General features: G+C 36.0%; 1 protein-coding gene across 2 annotated transcripts; it reads right to left on the bottom strand.

Annotated features, from left to right (window-relative positions):
- Window positions 1-7,889: 7,889 nt before the first annotated feature.
- LOC25488699 (uncharacterized) lies at window positions 7,890-18,523 on the bottom strand. Of its 2 annotated transcripts, XM_013603636.3 has the most exons (10): window positions 18,296-18,523; window positions 15,392-15,736; window positions 12,907-15,224; window positions 12,691-12,816; window positions 12,435-12,559; window positions 10,358-12,073; window positions 10,094-10,142; window positions 9,761-10,005; window positions 9,052-9,153; window positions 7,890-8,263 (listed from the first exon to the last, which is right to left on the bottom strand). In XM_013603636.3, the coding sequence occupies exons 2-10, from the start codon at window positions 15,582-15,584 to the stop codon at window positions 8,029-8,031; spliced, it is 5,109 nt and encodes a 1,702-aa protein (XP_013459090.1). In that variant the 5' UTR covers window positions 15,585-15,736; window positions 18,296-18,523; the 3' UTR covers window positions 7,890-8,028. The 2 variants fall into 2 exon arrangements, with proteins under 2 accessions (XP_013459090.1, XP_013459089.1); XM_013603635.3 differs by having other exon boundaries at window positions 12,691-15,224.
- Window positions 18,524-18,814: the final 291 nt, after the last annotated feature.

Raw genomic sequence — 18,814 nt, forward strand, 5'->3', positions numbered from 1 at the left:
TTCCTAAAGATGTTCCTACTTTTTAGGAGTTTCCATATTTGTTACGTGGATCATCTTTTGGATCTACTTTTGTTCTGAAGCCCAACAAGATTTTATAACCCATATTGCTTCAGTATATATACAAGATACAAGACCTAATTGATTCACCGAAGCCGTCATTGAAGATTAGTGGCTTTTTAGGGTTTTTAGTCATTGTTTATTGTGAGTCTTTCTTGTATCACCTTGATACATGTTAAGGACTGTGTTACATTGAGTTGTATTTGCTCACTACTCCAAAGCTGTGAAGCACGAAGATAGGTAGTTTGTGTGCTACACCAAAGCTATGAAGCACGGTGTTAGGTAGTTTGTTTGAATGTAACTTCATCTGATTTGTTTCTGTTTGTAACCTGATAATTACATGGGCTGTGATTGGTTGTAGGGATGGGATCTCAGATCTAGGAGTTCCTAGGTTGAAGTCAATATGGGTAGGTCCTAGGTCTTTAGTGTAAACGAGGAGTTTGCTGAGAGCTAGAGAATAAGGACTACACTAGTGGATTTCCTCCTGGCTTGATAGCCCCCAAATTAGGCGATGTTGCACCGAACTGAGTTAACAAACTCTTTGTGCTTTTTACTTTTTTGTCTTTTATTTTGCTGTTTTGTTGATGTTTACTGCTAGCATGATGTTCTAAACATCTCATTCAACATATGTTATATGTGCCTGGTGTTGGAACATCGCATAGAACATTCTGTTTCTAGCCAGCCAGAACTTCAGGTTTTACAAAAAAAAAAATATGGATCTTGCAAAGAGTGTTATGCTTGAAATGGATTTAGAGTCCATCTATCCAACAAATCATCTTGTGATTAGAAAAAAATATATCTTGGAGAGAACGCCGAGGGACATGAAAACTAGTCCATAGAAAAAAATATATATATATTGTATTATGTAAGGGGGCCCTTTTCATAAATTTTGCCTAAAACCTTTAAGATGTTTGGAACAGGGTTGCTTGCCTATCAAACCACCTTTGGCTTTTCCTTATTGAACTCTATGTTTTTGCTCGCTTTCACGTCACCAAGCTTGCCTACTTAATCGTGCTTTTCTCTTTGTGTCTTAATGATGCTCTTACATAGCTTCTGATGTGTGTGCTTGCATTCCTTTACTCCATATTGGTGTAGTCATTCTCTTTAACCTATAGAAATGTATTGCTTTCTCGCACAATTTACTATTATAGACGATATTAGTAAAAACAAGTTGATAAGTTCTATGGAAACGATATTCATATCAGCAGTTCAGGGCGACGATGTGACATTTTGAACCTTTCACACATTTATGATGATTGGTGGTCGTTGTTTTTTGTAGATCAAACTCTGAGTTTATATTTGGGGTCATCTCTCATTGTTACCGGTAACCATGGTTAATGCATTTGATGTAGTGCTCATATCTAGATCTTGTTTATACTGTCTTGTTTCATTGGTTCTGATAAGTTTATTTGAAATTCAGCTTCGATCTTGGATACTCTCAATTTCTATTCGGATCTGATTCTCTAATAACAATTGTCGACGTTGCCGCGGTGGTCAGTTTCTATTGTCTTACAAACTATCTATGCTTACCTATGTGTGCTGGTGGTCGTGGTTTTTCAAAGAGGGTTGAATTTATTGATTGGGTTATGTTTCCAAGTTCTATCTAATTAGGCGTTATTGGGTAGTGAATCCTACAACTATGGACTAGGCTTCAAACTGTAATGCTCAAAAGGGATATGACTTTGCAATCTGGGCTAATTCAGCTCGATTTGTGGCTGTTAACTTGTTTTGGTCGTGTTTTCGTTGCAGTAAGTGGTGAGTTCGTGGATCTAGTTTCATGTGGACAGACAGTTTCATTTCCCAGTTTTGATACGGAGGAACTCTCGTGCCATTGATACATAGAGGAACATTCATACACCATTTTCTTTTGTAATTTGGTTTTGCACCCCGTGTTGGGTTCGCCGGATCGAACTCGTGGTAGCTTAGTGTGTTCGCTTAAGATTTCTTTTCTTCATTTATTTTGTTGTATTTTATCATACATGTTAGGGTTGGTTCTAAAAAGTATAGTCTGACATTGGTTGTATTGCATATGAATTTGACCAAAATAAAATATAAATTATTTTTTGATCTAGAGATCACGCATGTTGATAAATAAATATTTATATTGAAAAACTAAAAATGAAGATAATTCTAAGTTTTTTAAGATTGAAATTAATTTTACATAAAAATAAAACAATATAATAATTAATAGTTAAATTTTATTCAAAAGATATAATGCAATTTTAAATTATTATGGTCAAATATTTACTGAAAAGGTTTGAATATTGTGTTTAAATGCATCATAATAAACGCAGTCAACAAATTGATGATTTGTTTCCTTCAACGAAAACAAATCAAAATAGAATTATATTAGTTATACGGTTGAACATATTAATTACTCTTTTAGTAAATTATTCTAATAATATGTTTTTTAAGTCTATATAAAGCAAACAAGTGATTAGTGCTTCTTCACACCATCGAAAAAGAAAAAATTATAAGGTGATATCCTTCAAAATGACTTTTTGTGTCCAATCTTTTCTATTGGGAGTCTTATGCATTTCTTTGGTGTTGGTTTCAGGTAAGAGGAATTGTTATTTTTTATCTTTTGAGTTTCATTTTCAATAAACAATTATTACATAATTCAAAATTTTGATTTGAGTTTGTTTTAGGATTTGATACTAGTTTGGACTTGGAGGGTCAAACAATAGAGCCAACTAAGAAACCAAGCTGCTTTATTGGTAGACCAGGACCTCCACAAATTTGTTGCTTTTCGGAATGCACTCCAAACTGCACAGCAGTTTGCATTGCCAATGATTATCTTGGAGGTGGACGTTGTCAAATATTTGCCGGTGCAAATTTCTGTTGTTGTTATAAACCATGATTTCCAATGTATCGTTTGACTCTTAAATACTCTTTGACTAAAAAAATATGAGTCAAATAGATTTAAAAAGTCAAATGTATTTGATTATAAAATTAATTGACTTTTTGAATCTTTTGCGTAGTATTTTATTAGGAAGAGAGCAGTGAGTTCTATTTTATCATGAGAATCGAAAAAATAAAAGATGTGTCATTATCAATGAATTTTGACACACATCGAAAATAAAATACATTATTTGTATTTTCTTCTATTATAAATTACTGTCCAAATTGTTCGATGACCGAAAATTTGAAATTCTATCAAATTTACCATTATAAATTAGCATTTTTGTTACTAGAAATGTATCAGAAATATATTTATGTTACTAGAAATGTATCAAATTTGAAATCTATTTATCCGAATATCGTGACTTTTTGAGCTCAGAAATATATTCTGGTTGTTTTAAATCTACAAACCCAAGAGAGTTTTTCACACACACTTCTTCAGATATAACACCATTAAGAAAACCACTTTTAACATCCATTTAATGTATGATGATATCATGATTAACAACATGTGATAATAACAGTCTAATTGCTTTTAGTCTAGCAACATGTGCATGGGTTTCAGCGAAGTCAATGCCTTCTTGCATATTAGAGTCTTGTGCTACTAGTCTAGCTTTGTTTCTTACCACTTCACTTTGTTCATTCAACATGTTTTTGAACACCCATTTTGTCCCAATGACATTCTAGCTTATTGACCATGGAACCAAATCCCCAAAATCATTTATTTGGAATTGATTCAGTTCTTCATGCAATGCTATGATACAGCCATCACCACTTAGAGCTTCATCCACTTTGACTGGTGCAATCATTGACAAAAGTCCCACTAGAGAAGTTACATTCCTTAATGTTGATCTTGTCTTTCTAGAATCACCTTGTTGCCAATAATGAGGTCTTCTAGATGTGAGCTTTTGTTTTTGAATCTTCTATCTGTTCAGGGGATTGGTCACCATCTAGGGCATCTTTTGGTACACCAGAAGGTTCGTTTCTTTCCGAAGTTACTTCTCATTCCTTTTGATCCATGTACGCACAAAATTCCACTTAACATACACACACCATCCTAGCCTCTACCAAGGAAAAGAATAGAACTAGCTTCAAGAAATTTAAATGTGCTCAAAATATAGTTTACTTTTTGTTTTTGAAAAAAGGCATTCTAGAAACATAGTAATTGATATGATTATTAATTGAATGTAGATTTACATTGCAAGTGCTGCTACAATTCTATCAAATAAGATTTTTTGTTCTAGAACATGTATATGTTATTAAAAAATAAAAGGAAGAAAATGATATTCTTGTGTAGTTTCATACATGCTAATGACCGAAGAGGTGGAGACGTTAAAAATGAGGCCTTTATATTTTTTAATCATAAAATGTAAAAATAAAAAATAACTCTTAACGGAGAGAATCGAGTAACAGATGAAGAACTTTAAAAAATGGGTGATGTGGCTCAGCAATTGAGCGAGTGTTTGTAAGCGACCGTTTGAGAATCTGTTCCTAGCAGTTCTCCCTAAACAATGATTTCGATATCTACAAAATTTTGAACTTGCTCAGACTTTTCATTGTCAGACTTATTGTTATCAAATTTGACATGTATAGATTCTTCAATTTTTTTCATTTAAGAATTATACAATATGTATGCTTTGAGTGTTTAAAATATCCAAACACGATGCGCTTTTGTTCTTTAATATCATATTTTTTAAGATGTACCTTAGTGTTAGAATGTAACATGTACATCAACCGATGAAAATAATAAATATTACTCTTTATTCCCTTAAGTAATTTATATGGAGTCTTGTTCAGTGTAAGTCTAATATATTCTATTTTTAATATAACATGTTGTGTTTAGCTTCTGTCCAAAAACGTTTTGCACTCTTAGATTCACTGATCATGGTATGTGCCATCTCTAGCAGAGATCTATTTTTACTTTCTACAACCTCATTTTGTTGTAGATTTCTAAGAGAGGAAAAATCATGGAGAAATCCATAAGTTTCACCAAAAATTTCAAAAGGCTCATTTTTTAAATTCACCACTATGAACACATCTGATTTTCAAATTAGATGTTTCTTTTTCATTTTTAGTTTATTTGCAGAAGACACTAAACACATCATAAGACTCATTCTTGCTTTTGAGGAATTTCACTCAAGTCCATCTGTTAAAGTCATCAACAATGATCAATCCATATTTCTTTCCATTGATTGAGGCAGTATCAATTGGCTCAAAAAGATCAATGTGCAAAAGCTCTAGTGGTCTAGAGGTGGAAACAATGTGTTTGACTTTAAAAGTAGGTTTAATTAATTTTCTGTTTTGAGATGCCTCACAAAGAACATCTGACTTATAGTTCATATCAAGTAGGTCTTTGACTAATTTTAGCTTGCAAAACTTAAAGATTAACCTCTAATTAGTGTGGCCTAAACCAGAGGCGGAGCCACCCCCCAGCTAGCCTGGGCTAGTGCCCAGGTAGCCCAGGCTCGGCTCCAACTTTCTTTGTAGCAAGCCCAACCATTACTAGAATTTTTAGCTTTTCCTGCGGATTTACATGCGGATGTTTGTGTAAATTCCGCAGGAAACACATTTCCTACAGATTTTGCCAAGGATTTAGGTTCCGCAGGAAAGATATATCCGTAGGAAATGTGAAATTATCTGCAGGAAATGTGAAATTATTCGCAGGAAGTAAGTAACGTTTTGCGATAAATTTTTTATCGAGGCTCTATAAAATTCCTGGCTCCGCCAACTTCTATGTCATACAAATTTCTCTTCGATCATTCACAAAAGGCATATCACCTAAAAAAACTTGCGGTGAAATGAACTTGCAATTTTTAAAATCTAATTAACAATTAATTTACTTCGGTGAAATGAACTTACAATTTTGAATAATCACTTAACTTTTTATGCTATCAGCATTTAACTAAAGTTAGTTATTTTTGTTTAGCTAATTAGTATAGTTAACTTTTTACCGCCAAAAAAATATATAGTTAACTTTGTAAATGATAATCAGGCGTAAAACATACATTAGAATTCATCTGAGAGTTGATGATGTTGCTGCTACCGTAGAAAAGGCAATGACAGGTGGAGCACTTTTTCAACAGTTTGGGGTGCCACCACTCCTCAACTTTATTTTAACAACAAAAATGAAAAAGAACTTCATAAAATAACAGAGTTTTTCATTTCTGGCGATTGCTTTTTTTTTTAGTAAAAGTGTTTAAGATATGAAAGTTAAGTTTCACATGACCACTAGTAGATGAAAGGCCGTTTTAGGATATTTGCAAGCAGCATATGTCATCAGTGGAGTACCGTACTATCCTTAGATATCGCCTTATAATTCCTCTATTTCATATTGATGAGGTGTGTTTGTTTGTCGTAATGCGTGTCTGGATACTTTTGGGGAGCATGCAGTTCATTGTAAGGATTAACATTTAGGCCTGCAGATGTTATGGTATACGGATTGGTAGAAGGAAAACATGCATGTGTAGACTTAACCAGGGTTTCACCACTCGTGGGTCTAGGGGTCGGGCTGTTACGATAGGACAAGCTACCGTAAAAGTTTTTGTCAAGTAAAGTGGTCAAACATGAGAAAGCGTGTTCGAACAATCAACATGTTTTTTATACCATTTTCTTTTGACATTTTTGGTTTCCTAGCACCAGAGGTTGTTGACCTTCTACAGAGTTTAAAGGGTCATGCACAACAATGTCATGACTCATAGATCCATGAATATTATGTTTACGATAATTGATTTTGCTATCCAAAAAGACCTAGTGACTCAGCTTGTTGCTTGCTTGTATTCTATTCATGTGTAATTAATCAGTTAGTGCTTTCTTTCTGTAATTGCTCATGTTTGGCTTCTATACTTGTGTATCGTTATTTCTGGTGTGTAACTAGTAACCTCGTCTCAAACATCTTATATTTCCAGGTTGTGATAATTTGAGGAATGCTTTCACTCTCTCACTCTGGCACCCCCTCTTTCCTGGTCACTCTCTTTGTCCTCTCCCTCGTTCACTCACGTAGCAGCATACCAACAAGTTCACTTGGCCACTCTTTCCTTTCAACCTCTCCCATTTGACGATGGCGGCGCACCCATTTCTCCTCCAATTGGCCACTACAAATGTCACCATGACACTGCTCCACTCCATAGTTTGGAATTTATCCCTTTACATGTTTGTAATTTGTTTTCCCTTTGGAGTTACTCGTCAATTGTCATCTTCATTTGATTCAATTTAATGCTTGTTAAAAACAATTGTATGTTTCTCGCTTAAAAACTTGTATTATATGTTTTTGGTGAAAATCAAGATGATTAGTTTATAGATTTGGCATGTTATTAATTGTGTGTGAAATGTTAAATTATATTTTGCTTGTGATTAGTTGTGGGTGAATTAGTTCTGATTAGTTATATGGTGAATTGCATGTGTTTTGTGGGATTAGTTGCTTGTTATTGGTACAAACCGTTTGTTTTTGGGATAAGTCAATTGTTAGATCTATAAAGATCAATGTCTATGGTGTAACCATACTCAATTGTTGGAATTACAGAGGCCATACATTTGAAGAATAAAAATTGGTACCTACAAAAATAAGTATCTGTAAACTTTCATATGTAGCCATTATTAGGAACAAAAATTGCACTTTAGACTTGCCTGTTCAAAAAAAAAATTGCACTTTAGACTCATAAACTAGAACCTGTGTCTTCAGGGTGTGTATAATGGAGGGTGGTCTCCCATTGTTAGATTTACATTTTCAATAAGAAAATAACACTTACCTCACATTGATGTTTAATTCTAGTTAACTTGATTGGTATAGTGATGTTTTATGCTATTAGCAATTGGTGTGTGAATTGTGCACCTTGTATTAGTGATTCAATGGTCAAACACAAGAAAATTGATACATTTTTTAAGAGGAAAGTTTCCGACAAAAATGAAAATTGTATAGCTTCAACATTGACACTTGAAAGTAACCCTTGAGATGATGCATTTTGCTAATCAAATTTGTTTTATCCGACAAAAAATTAGTTGGTATTTATCGCGCACCCCAATATTTTGGGCAAGATCCGCCACTGGATGGAATAATGAATTAATTAATTAATATTAAAGTGAAAGACATTGTACCCTATCTGGGAGATTCCTAGGCAATGGAACTGCATTAACAATTTTCAGGGGAAACAATCTTTGAAAATTAGCACTTGCATCGGAGGATGATGAGGTCTCGGCCCCATCATGTTGTCCCCGTGCATGGAATTTGGCAAATCTATTGATCACAGAAAATCTTTCTAAATCCTGACACTCCACTCTCAGGTCCAAAATTGAGGCTCTGCCATCCAATCTGCAATTAACAAGATAAAAAATGGCACAAAATAAGTTGAGTACAACAAAGTTGTTGTTATCATATAAAGATGAATTAGGATACTGAAACGAAATATAACAAAATTATAGTAGCAGTAGCTGGCAGGCAACCATATTTTGAGGGTAAACATGAAGGCCAAATCTTGGCACATGTCTTGCATGAGCTATAAAGAATAACAATCATTACTACCATCTCAATAAATTCATAATAGGTGAATCAAAAAAGCGAAAAAGGGGAATACAGCTGACTTAATAAATTTGAGTGCTAGAAAATGTGTTACAAGCTCTGGTAATTGGGGGCCTGCTTAAACGGCTGACACAAATATTGCAACGACTAAAAAAGATAACAAATAGTTGCCAAAACCTCAAACCTTAATTGCAGGCATTTGGCTAGGGCCAGCGGGAGGGGGTGGGGGTGGGGGTGGGCTTGAAAATCTGCCTTAATTGCATTTGAGCCACATAAGAGAATAAAAACAGCTAACTTAGAGTATTTGAGCCACATTAAGAGAATAAAAATAGAGTAACCAAGACAAAAGCCATGTTCCAGCAACTTTAATTTGTCAGATACCACACAAACAAATAACATATAAATAAAAATAAAAATGCATGTCAACCTTAAAGATTTTGATGCCAAAGCACCATCTCAATTACACCCGTACAGACAGATGGGCCTCTATGAAATTTGTAACTTGTAGGCGAGACGCTTGTCTACATCCAAGAAAATAAAATAATAGATAGACGGTATAAAACTAAACATTATGGTATTACCTTAATATGTCATCTTCCAGTTTCCTTGTTCTCTCAGCAAAGTCCATAACTTTAAAAATGCAATGATCAACATTATCAGATGATGTCCGTTTTTTTGGCAGTCTACAGAAAACATGACGCAAAAATGTCAATTATTATATCAAATATGTGGATCAGGTGTGCATGTGCTCTTATGTGTGTCAAGACTCAATCATTATACAAGCCATGGTTTCAAATTGTGGACCGCACTACGTGATGACGCCGCAATATTGCAGTTGCAGAAGTGTCTGCAACCGCATCAGACCACAATCGTGGTGTGATTGCAACTCACAGTAAAAGTTGCATTTTAACACCGCCAACCAACAACCACTATATAGTGGGCGCAACGGCTGCATCAGACCGCAACAGACTATGTAATGCTCACAAATTAGTTTTCTGGCTTCCTTCTTTATATCATAAATTTAGGGGGCATTTCAACAGGATGGGAGCTATATAAAGTGATGGCGAGTTGATAATGAGAGAGATGTGAGATTTTATAGAGGAAGTAGGAGATGTGTAAGACATCAGATAAGTAATAAATAGATTATAATAGTTTCTGCTAATAAAAAACAAATTCACGCCGCAACGACCACTATACACATTGTAACAGCCGCAATACCCGCAATCGCAGTGGCTGCAACCACAATTTAAAACCATTATACAAGCCATTCAAAATAAAAATAGTTCTTACAGGTTTTTGCTACCAGGAGGTAAAGTATCGCATCCAGACCATGAGATAGAACTGAATGCTTCTCCTAATGTTGATCTGGAAACAGAGTAGACCACACTTTCATGATGCACCTTCGCATCTTCTACGAGAACTGCTGCAGGAGGAGGGTTTAGTAGTTGCTGCATAAGTTGCGTAGTCAACACAAGTCTTCTTTTTGACTTCACCGTCGCAGATAGATTTTCAACTACCCCAGCACCACCTTCAACCTATTAATTATAAACAGAGTTAAGAGAACTTGTTAACTAATAAATTTATTAAATTATGAGTTGTGAACTGATATAATTATAAACAAACCTTCTCAATCAATCTATTTGCAGTTTGGGCCCACAATAATTCCGCCTCACTGCCAAATAATAAGGAATTTTTGTTATCTATGGATAAATTACTTGATATATTAATAAACAAAAGAGAGTTAAAAATGAGGTCAAACTGTCATGGCAAAAAAAGAAGGTATTTCTCTTTCAAAACAACACAAAAAAACGTAATATCAGATGCAGAATGTTTCCCTAAACCAACAATGGCAGCAAAAAATAAGTGCATTAAATGACTGTCAACCACCTGAGATCTCGAAGCCGTTCAGAACCCTGTGTCAGTTCTTTATGCCAAGACAGAAGTTCAGACGTGGCGCTTTTCCGCTTCTTTGGTCTCAAATTATGTAAATCAGGTTCACCCATAGGAATTGATAACTGAGAACATACATTCTCACTTCCAACTGAAGCAAGCATTGGACAGTGCCTGGTGCTACCAAGTTGAGCATCGCCAAGACTATTAACTCTCTCTGTTGAATTTTGGAAATGCAGACTATCTGATTGGTTTGGTATAATAAAAGGTTGGTCCATCTTAGTGGCAGTTATCTTTTGTGCCTCATAAATCGGCAATGTCGCACCATTTTTAAAAGTTCCATATTGTTCAAACCACGATGGTGCCATCTGAGGATTTATCAGAGAATGACCACTTCTGGTAGAAATTGCTTTATTACTATCTGAAACATTAAGATAGTTTTCCTGATCATCTCCAATTACCTCCTGAGAAGTTGCATTAGTGTCATGTCCATCATGTGGCTTTGCTGACAAGTGTGATATATTGGATGGAATGGAAGAATTATTTCCAGATGCATCTTTAACCACATATGACAACTGTTGACCGTAGTTGGAATCAACCTGCTGTTTGTCCATATTATCTGAAACTTTCAATCTCTTGGCTTCCCGGTTACTAGGATCAATCTCCATGTTCCTCATTGATTGAACTTGACCCAGCAAGGAGAAATTATGATTCAAAACATTGTTTGGTCTTAAAGACCGACCTAGAGCCTCATTGTTTATGGAAGTCGCAGCTAGGCTTGGTTGAGATGCATCAGACACACATTTCACGACATGTTCTTTCAGGTGTGAAGGAACTACAACCTCTTCATCCCCAACAGCATTCTCAGACAATGTCCGCTGCTCAGGGATTTCTTTAAGGACGTTTTGTACAGAGCTATTGGAGTAAGCAGAAGAACCACCAATGGCAGGAAATTCATTACCATCATTCTCTTGACCCTGATCACCTAGATTCTTTGAGTCAGCTTTCATTTCACAATCGTTTTGTTTGGGCTGTGATGGAACCTTCAAAGTGTTAGGATGCTGCCTGCTAGAAACACTGGTCCATAAATTATGTATAACTTTCGATGGGGTGCCATGCAGAGATGCACCATATGTACCAGAAGGCTGACTGCCAGACTCTGCTGCCAAAATTTGGATTGCACGATCTCTCAAACGAATTTGATCTGTACCACTCAGCATAGACATGTCTTGAGTAGATACCATTTCAGGTCGACTAGCTTGAGCTCTTTCACCATATTCATCTATCTGATTCAAGGAAGCCGACTGATTATTTGCTACTTGTCCACCAAGATGAGCCATAATCTGATTCTGAGTATGGTTCTTGGAGAATGGAAAGCCAGATGTAAAAGCTTGTGGAATGTTTCCTACCACATTGTAATGAGAGGCCATATCAAAAACTTGACCTGTGGTACTAGAAACATTATTCCTATTCTCCCCAGGAGATGACTCTTGAGAAGGAAAAGTCTGATTAGTAGCCAACTTTGTATGGCCCCTATCCCCTGTCTCGGACATGTGTGGTGTAGTAAGACCTGAATCTAATGAGCCACGAGAAAATACCATGGCAGGTCCCTGTGTAGGAGGAGCCAATTGTAAGCTAAAGCCCTGAGACGAATAACTTCGATTCCATTGTGGATGTACAGCAAATCCATCTGAAGATTCGATTTCAGGAACCCTGGAATAGAAATTATGGTGAGAGAGGCTTGTGTTTGTTGGAATGTCATATCCCCATAACCATTCCTCTTCATGAAAAAGCTCAATAATATTTTAGATGCAACAATTTAAGCAAACAGTTGAGCTACGGTCATCACATAAACAAGAAAGAGTATATGCAATGCATGAAGGATATAAAGAAAACATGCATACAAGCGCTAGTTAGATCAGAAGTTTAGCAAATAAAAAGGTCCTAAAAAATTATGTCACAGTTGCTTACGATTACCGAAAGCAAAATATCTCTGCAATAATTAAAAAGGAAGTACCATATCACGGCTTAATTCATACGTTAAAAACATTAGGAAATTTTAAAATTGAACTACCTGGGCAAAGCAGTCTTTTGTAAGGCATAATTACCAACACTTCTATCCATTGAGGTCATTGCTTTTGGTATTTGTGTAGGGAGTACGCTTTTTGAAACATTATTATCCAAGCTCTCTGAATCACCCTGAAAATCAGGTGCCATTTCAGTCACATTTTAAAGGATATAACAAAATTCTGGTTATCCAAGACATGGAGATGAGAAGATAATGTGAGACTAGCATATATAAGTATAAAACATGTTATCTGACAAATTACCTTCTCTGTTTCACTATCATTCCTGTCACAATGTCCATATTTTGACTGTCCAAGAGAGTTATAGCTATGGCCCTGATCTGCAAGTCCTCCTAAGTGTTGATGGTTCATAGGTTGTGAATTTATGACCTGATTGTTTCCATAATGTTCCACATCAACACCAAGATCCCCCATTGGATGATACTGAACTTTACGAGTTATAGAAGATCTTTGATGTACCTGACCAGATGACTTTGGACTATGCAAATCATTGCCATCAAAATTGGCATTTTCTCTCGTGCAACCATCTCTTGAATGAGAAGGATTAGATCCAAGACCATCTGCTGATTTTTCTTTTTTATTAGAGTTATCCGCCTTATCTGCATCACTTTCAAATTTTCCATTCTTAGATGATTCTAAAATTAAAGGGTTCTCCATATGATGCTTGTATTTTCCCGGAACTTCATTTCTTTTATAGCTACCAGCTGACTCTGCATCTCTCCATACATCAACGTTAGGTAGCTTCTCGCTGCTTTGTCGGCTGAGCCATGCAGGTCCAGAATTTGGTGATGCAGCAATACCATTCACACCAGAATCTTCCCTACAAATTTGCATGTTACCAGTAGATTTTACATGTTCTGACCCAACAGATAAATTAGTATCAGAATCAGGCTCCCACGTAGCAGGCACCTGAGACATCTCCTCATGCATGGCTTTCTCATGATGGTGCTGCAATGATTTATCATTTTCATGGGTTTTGAAAGTAGAACTACTATCAAATGGGGCTGATTTTGTAATGTCCCAACCATTAGACTTACTGAATGGACCACCACTACCACTACAAGATGATATGTTTGGTTGATGTGTCCAATAATCTGATATTACCTTTTCATTTTTTTCTATAACTGAAGAGTTGGTAGCATTTCCATATATATGACCACCTTCGGATATTTGTTTTTGCTGAGGACTGCAATCTAACCACCTGCCTCTTTCTAAATTCTGTGGAATTGGTCTCTGAGAATCGGTTTGTGACCTGTCATGCTGTTGATCTGAAGTATCAAGACCTGACTGATGAAATCCAGAAACACTACAATGGTTTTCAGTGGTTGTTGGCCTACTAACATCATCAGGCCGAACAAAAGGTCTTGAATTTATATTGGAAGGTGATTGCAAGTTATTATCGGCCCAAAGTGGTTGACGTTTGCTGACATCGGTAGTTGAAGGTTGCTCTTTTCCAGATGTTTGCCCCATATTCTGAAAACCAAGACCACTCCATTCCTCCTGGATGCCCATGTCACTACTAGAAGTTTCTGCTACAGCAGACTGCATAAGCGCACTCCAACTCCCACTCTGAAGGGAAGGAAATCCACTAGAACTATCTGTACCATCCAGCATATTAAAATCACCTGTATTCATACCAAATCCATCCCAAAGGCTATCATCTGAGCCAAACAAAATCTTCTCTTCAGTTGGATCTAGGGTAGCTACATTCTGTGAAGGAGGAACCTGCACTAGCATCTTGTCTTGTGATGACATCTCTGAAGATCCAGCTAGTTCTTGTCTCCCATGAAAATCTTGCATTGGTACAATTCTTTGCTCAGAACTCCCTTGCTGCAAATTTTCCACATTCACTCTGCTATTTATAGCATGAGCAGTGGGTCCAAACATGCTCTTTCCTTGATTATCGTGTCTTGAAACTAAAGTTCCATCATTTGTGTTGATTTGATCTGAAAATGCACCATATTGGTGAACAGGAAATGAATTACTGCCAGCTGCTATATGTGGCAGTGCAGGTTTGTTCCCGTGAACATGAGAATATTGCTGTGGGAAAGAAACCTGAGGCATTGCAGGCTTATCTGCTTGAGTGTGAAAATAAAGGTTAGGAGCGCCTCCCGAACCAGGTATTGGAACCCCGTAAAGAGACTGGTCTCCCTGATTATGGACCAAACCCATCATGCGCAATGCTTGTCCTTGTTCAGGAGATAACATAAGTCCATTAGAGGACCCATGCATAACTGGAGATGCACCACGATGGAGCCAATTTGCATTAGTTGGCATCACATCAGGCTGCCACATGAAGTTAGATGCCTCATTTACAGGAATTCCATTAATAGGAGAAGCAGAATGGCTTTTAACTGTCTGTTTTGAAATAGACGGATCTGGGGCCATAGAATTCTGTTGCTTTGCTTCTAGTTTATGAAATTGCTGATGCCTCTGTTGTTCTTGCATCTGGTTAAGTATCGCTTGCTGCTGTAATAGATTCATTTCATTTATTCCTGAATGTTGTCTAGGTAAAGGCTGAAGCATTCCATTCTGGTGACCACTTACTTGCTGTTGACCTCCAAAGAAATCAAAATTGACATGAGATTCTGTATCCATTCCCATAATATTAGCTCCATTGTGCCTAGTCTGAAAAACCTGTTGTCCCTGCATGTAGCCACTTACAGCCGCTTGTTGGTTTGGCATCTGATTTCTTCCAGACTCGGGCCTCAAATTTGATTGTGACAGGTTCAAACTATGTCGCAAATGTGGAGAGCTTATGTGTCCCTGCTCAGAATCTGTGACAGAGAAGGGAGTGTGATTAGTAACTAACAAAGACAGACTCAAACAACATGACAAAGTTAAATTTCAACATCATTGGTTTAGTTATTCAAAAACAAAATGTATAAAAAATGGATAATGACAAGTGAAAAACTTATACAATAAACGTTGTAAAAATCTTTACCAGATTGCTGTTGATTAAAATTCTTCAAATTGGAAATAAAAGGCACACCAGTCGATCCCTGGCTGCCAACCCATAAATTGTTGCTTATTCCTGGCCAGTTCCCATCAACCGCTTGTGAATGATACTGTCCCTGGGACAAGTTTTCTTGACCAAAAAAATTATGGACCCTGTCTACTGCTTCGTTTCCAGGCATAGATAATCCACCTCACAAACTTTAAGCAGACAACTATTTAAAAGAAGGCTTAACCAAGAAACAAATACTTTTACAACCTACATAGCAGGAAGATGTCCAAGAACACACCTCCGAGCAACTACCATTTAAACCTAAAAATTATTAAAATATCCCTGCAAGTAAAAATCCATTTGGTATAAATTAATTTTTAGAATAATAGTGAAAAGATATGGCAATACAACAATAACGGACCATACTTCGTTACTATATTAATAAAATGTTTCATGTCATTTAAGTCGTTTTGTTTTTATACAAAAAGTGAAAAGGATTACAATATTGGATGACAATCCCCTTAATGCACATTAAAGAGTAATGAGTGCAACATGTCTAACGAGCCTGCAATATAAGATGCAAAATTAACTTTTCAAAAAAGAAAGTTCATGATAATCATATGATGTTTCTAGCTGAAAAAGTCTAGTCAAAAGCGACCTTTAAACTTCATTGCTAGCAAGAAATGTTTCCATATCCACAAAACAGTTGATTAACACATCGCGTTTGTAGGCAGGCAACTAAGCCACAAATAATAACATAACTAAAGTACATTCAGCCTCCTCCTTCAATTTGTATGGTAAATTTAAGGATCAATGCACATTAGCAATCAAAGTGGAGGAAATTTGTATGGACTGTGTGCAACAAAATCCAAATCAGCCATACCAATGAATCTGAGGAAGCAAGAAATAACCAAAATGCAGATATCTCTTGCATGTTTATATCTTGGCAAAACAATTGTCACAAACATTATTGAAGAAAAATCATCAGCAATGTTTCTCTTTTGCTATCTATCTGAAAATGGGTGTAAATCTAGTAGGCATTCAATCAAGTTATCTGTGTTACGTCATACTACAACCAATTATCATTTAACCATGCCTGCAACTTACAACCACATGGGTGGTTGCTGGCAGTAATTCTTCAAATGGAAATCAAAGGTAAAATTCATTGCAAAATCATAATCAGTAACATGCCAAGGAGAATCCAAAAACATGTAATAATTTCATTTGTAATCTCAAAATATTGCCCTTTATAAAATAGTTTCATAGTTCATTCCTTTTATCTCAAGATGCATATAATTTTCAGGGTGAATTGAGATCAATATAATTTTATTTGCCTGTGTCATCTGACTTTCATGAAGCTGAGGCAAACCAATGACAGAACAGAATAGAAGTAGAAAAGGTCATAATTTCTCAATAGATTCATGCAGTCACTTCAAAGTTCATAGTACCACTGAGTAATTACAAAGCCATTGACATTCTCAGTAAATTAGAAAACAAAGCACAAACCAACTAAACAAAGTGACAAAGAAACGGCACCAACCAAATCATTTATAATGGAATTGCCTAAATGAATCAAACAAAACGCAAATTTCCTATGATAGATCATGTCTAACTAATGAAAGAGCATTTAGTCCCTGTCCTTTCTAATATTTCCACTTCTAATCTTCTCTTGTCTATCTCAACCATAATAGCTACTACCTCATCCTTAAATATAGAACCATGTCGACTAAACTACAAGAATTAAGAAAGTTTGTATTACTACTAAATTAGTCAATTATTGATATTGTTTTCCAAGTTTATCCTTTATAGTATTTATTGCTTACTTATTGAATACAAAAACAAAACAAAAAACGGTGTAAAGTATCTAGAACACGTTAATAAGGAAATAATTAATTCAGTTGAAAATTTGGAAATCCTACAAATAGGGACAACAAAATTTCCTAAGACGGTCTTATATTTAGAGACAGTTAATTTTATAATTTTGACTATTCTCCATCCTGCCTAAACCACGCACGACCAAGTGATTGAATAGCCTGTTTGTTTTCGCATCTGTTACACCGAGACAAGTGTTTTTCTTTAAGCTACAATTATTAGCTTCTCATTTTCGCGGTAAAAGATCCCCTAGACCGTAACGCGTGGCTGCGTTGACCCACCGCACAACCAAACATATGCAACAAAGACCAATATTTTAGTGAAATGAGGGGACACGCGGCGATGGAGACGCAAGCAGAGATTTCAAAAACTCCAGCTTTATATGTGTTATTTCAAATTCAAATTTCAAATGCCGAAAATAACATTCGCGCCAAATATGCTATAGAATTTTCAAAGTTCCTATATAAACTATATCCCTCAAAAACATTATTGATATCACCCACCCGATTTCTTCATCCATCCAAAACACGAAAACCAAAATTAATCTTTCTCAATTACACTATATCACTGACACTTCTGATCAAAGCCGTATCTGGTGTCTAACACCAACACAACATGTAATTACATTCAATAAATTCATTTTTTTTCAAATAATTACCAGTGTCGTGTCCAGTTTTGGTGCTTCATAGTCAATTATACTGGAATGCGCAAAAACACAAAAGCACTTGATTATTCAAATACAATTCTTCTGCCCCAATCACTTGAAGCTTATAAGCTCAACAAAAAAAAAAACTCCAAATTCACACATTCAAAGCAAAATCACACAAGATCGGAAGCATATAAAAATTCAATCTCGTAAACACAATTTCATTCAACAAAACAACTCCAAAAGCTTCCACAATTGCACACACAGATTCACTTTTTTTCAAAACGATGTTAGAGAGAGAGAGAGAGAGAAGCTAGGGTTTCAATTTCAAGTCTAGTTCTAGTTCTAGAGAGAGATAGATAGAGAGAGTGCAGGAAACTCACAGTGACGAAGAACAAGCTGCACCATTGAAGCAAAAAAAACTGATTCTGAAAAAAAGCGCGTTTGTGAAATCACGCACGCGTTTAGGGTTTGTGGCGCGTTTGAGATAAAGTGATGATGATCGAAGAAAAATAAGTGTGAAAAATTTTCAACGAAGACGCAGGTTCGGATAACGAAGCTAAATGGTTTGGATCCGAAGCTCCGTAATTTGGAAAGCGTTTCAATTGTGAAAGAGAGGGTGAGAAAAGTTGTTGGGTATAAAGTTGGTAAATGCTAAATCAGGTCGATGTCCAATCAATGTTCGACACGTGGTATTTAGGTGGGACCCGTAATGACCCGTTTTAAAACTCTCTAATTGATTGATTAATTAGTGGATACGATAATGAGCCTTCATTTTGCCTGAATTCTTACACAATGATTTTTTGTTTACTACAGCTTACGGAAAAAATGGAGTTATTTATGCTAATCACCTCTTTCTTTTGGTTTAATGTATGGTTTTGTTCGGATAAAAAATAGTGAAT

Source organism: Medicago truncatula, chromosome 3 (assembly GCF_003473485.1).
Source record: "Medicago truncatula cultivar Jemalong A17 chromosome 3, MtrunA17r5.0-ANR, whole genome shotgun sequence".
Classification (NCBI taxonomy): Eukaryota; Viridiplantae; Streptophyta; class Magnoliopsida; order Fabales; family Fabaceae; genus Medicago; species Medicago truncatula.

Coding starts and splice junctions, on each gene's coding strand:
- LOC25488699 (XM_013603635.3), bottom strand. CDS start 15,584: ATGCCTGGAAACGAAGCAGTAGACAGGGTCCATAATTTTTTTGGTCAA. Junction 10,143..10,357: donor GAACGGCTTCGAGATCTCAG/GTGGTTGACAGT, acceptor ATTATTTGGCAG/TGAGGCGGAATTATTGTGGG. Junction 10,006..10,093: donor CAAATAGATTGATTGAGAAG/GTTTGTTTATAA, acceptor TATAATTAATAG/GTTGAAGGTGGTGCTGGGGT.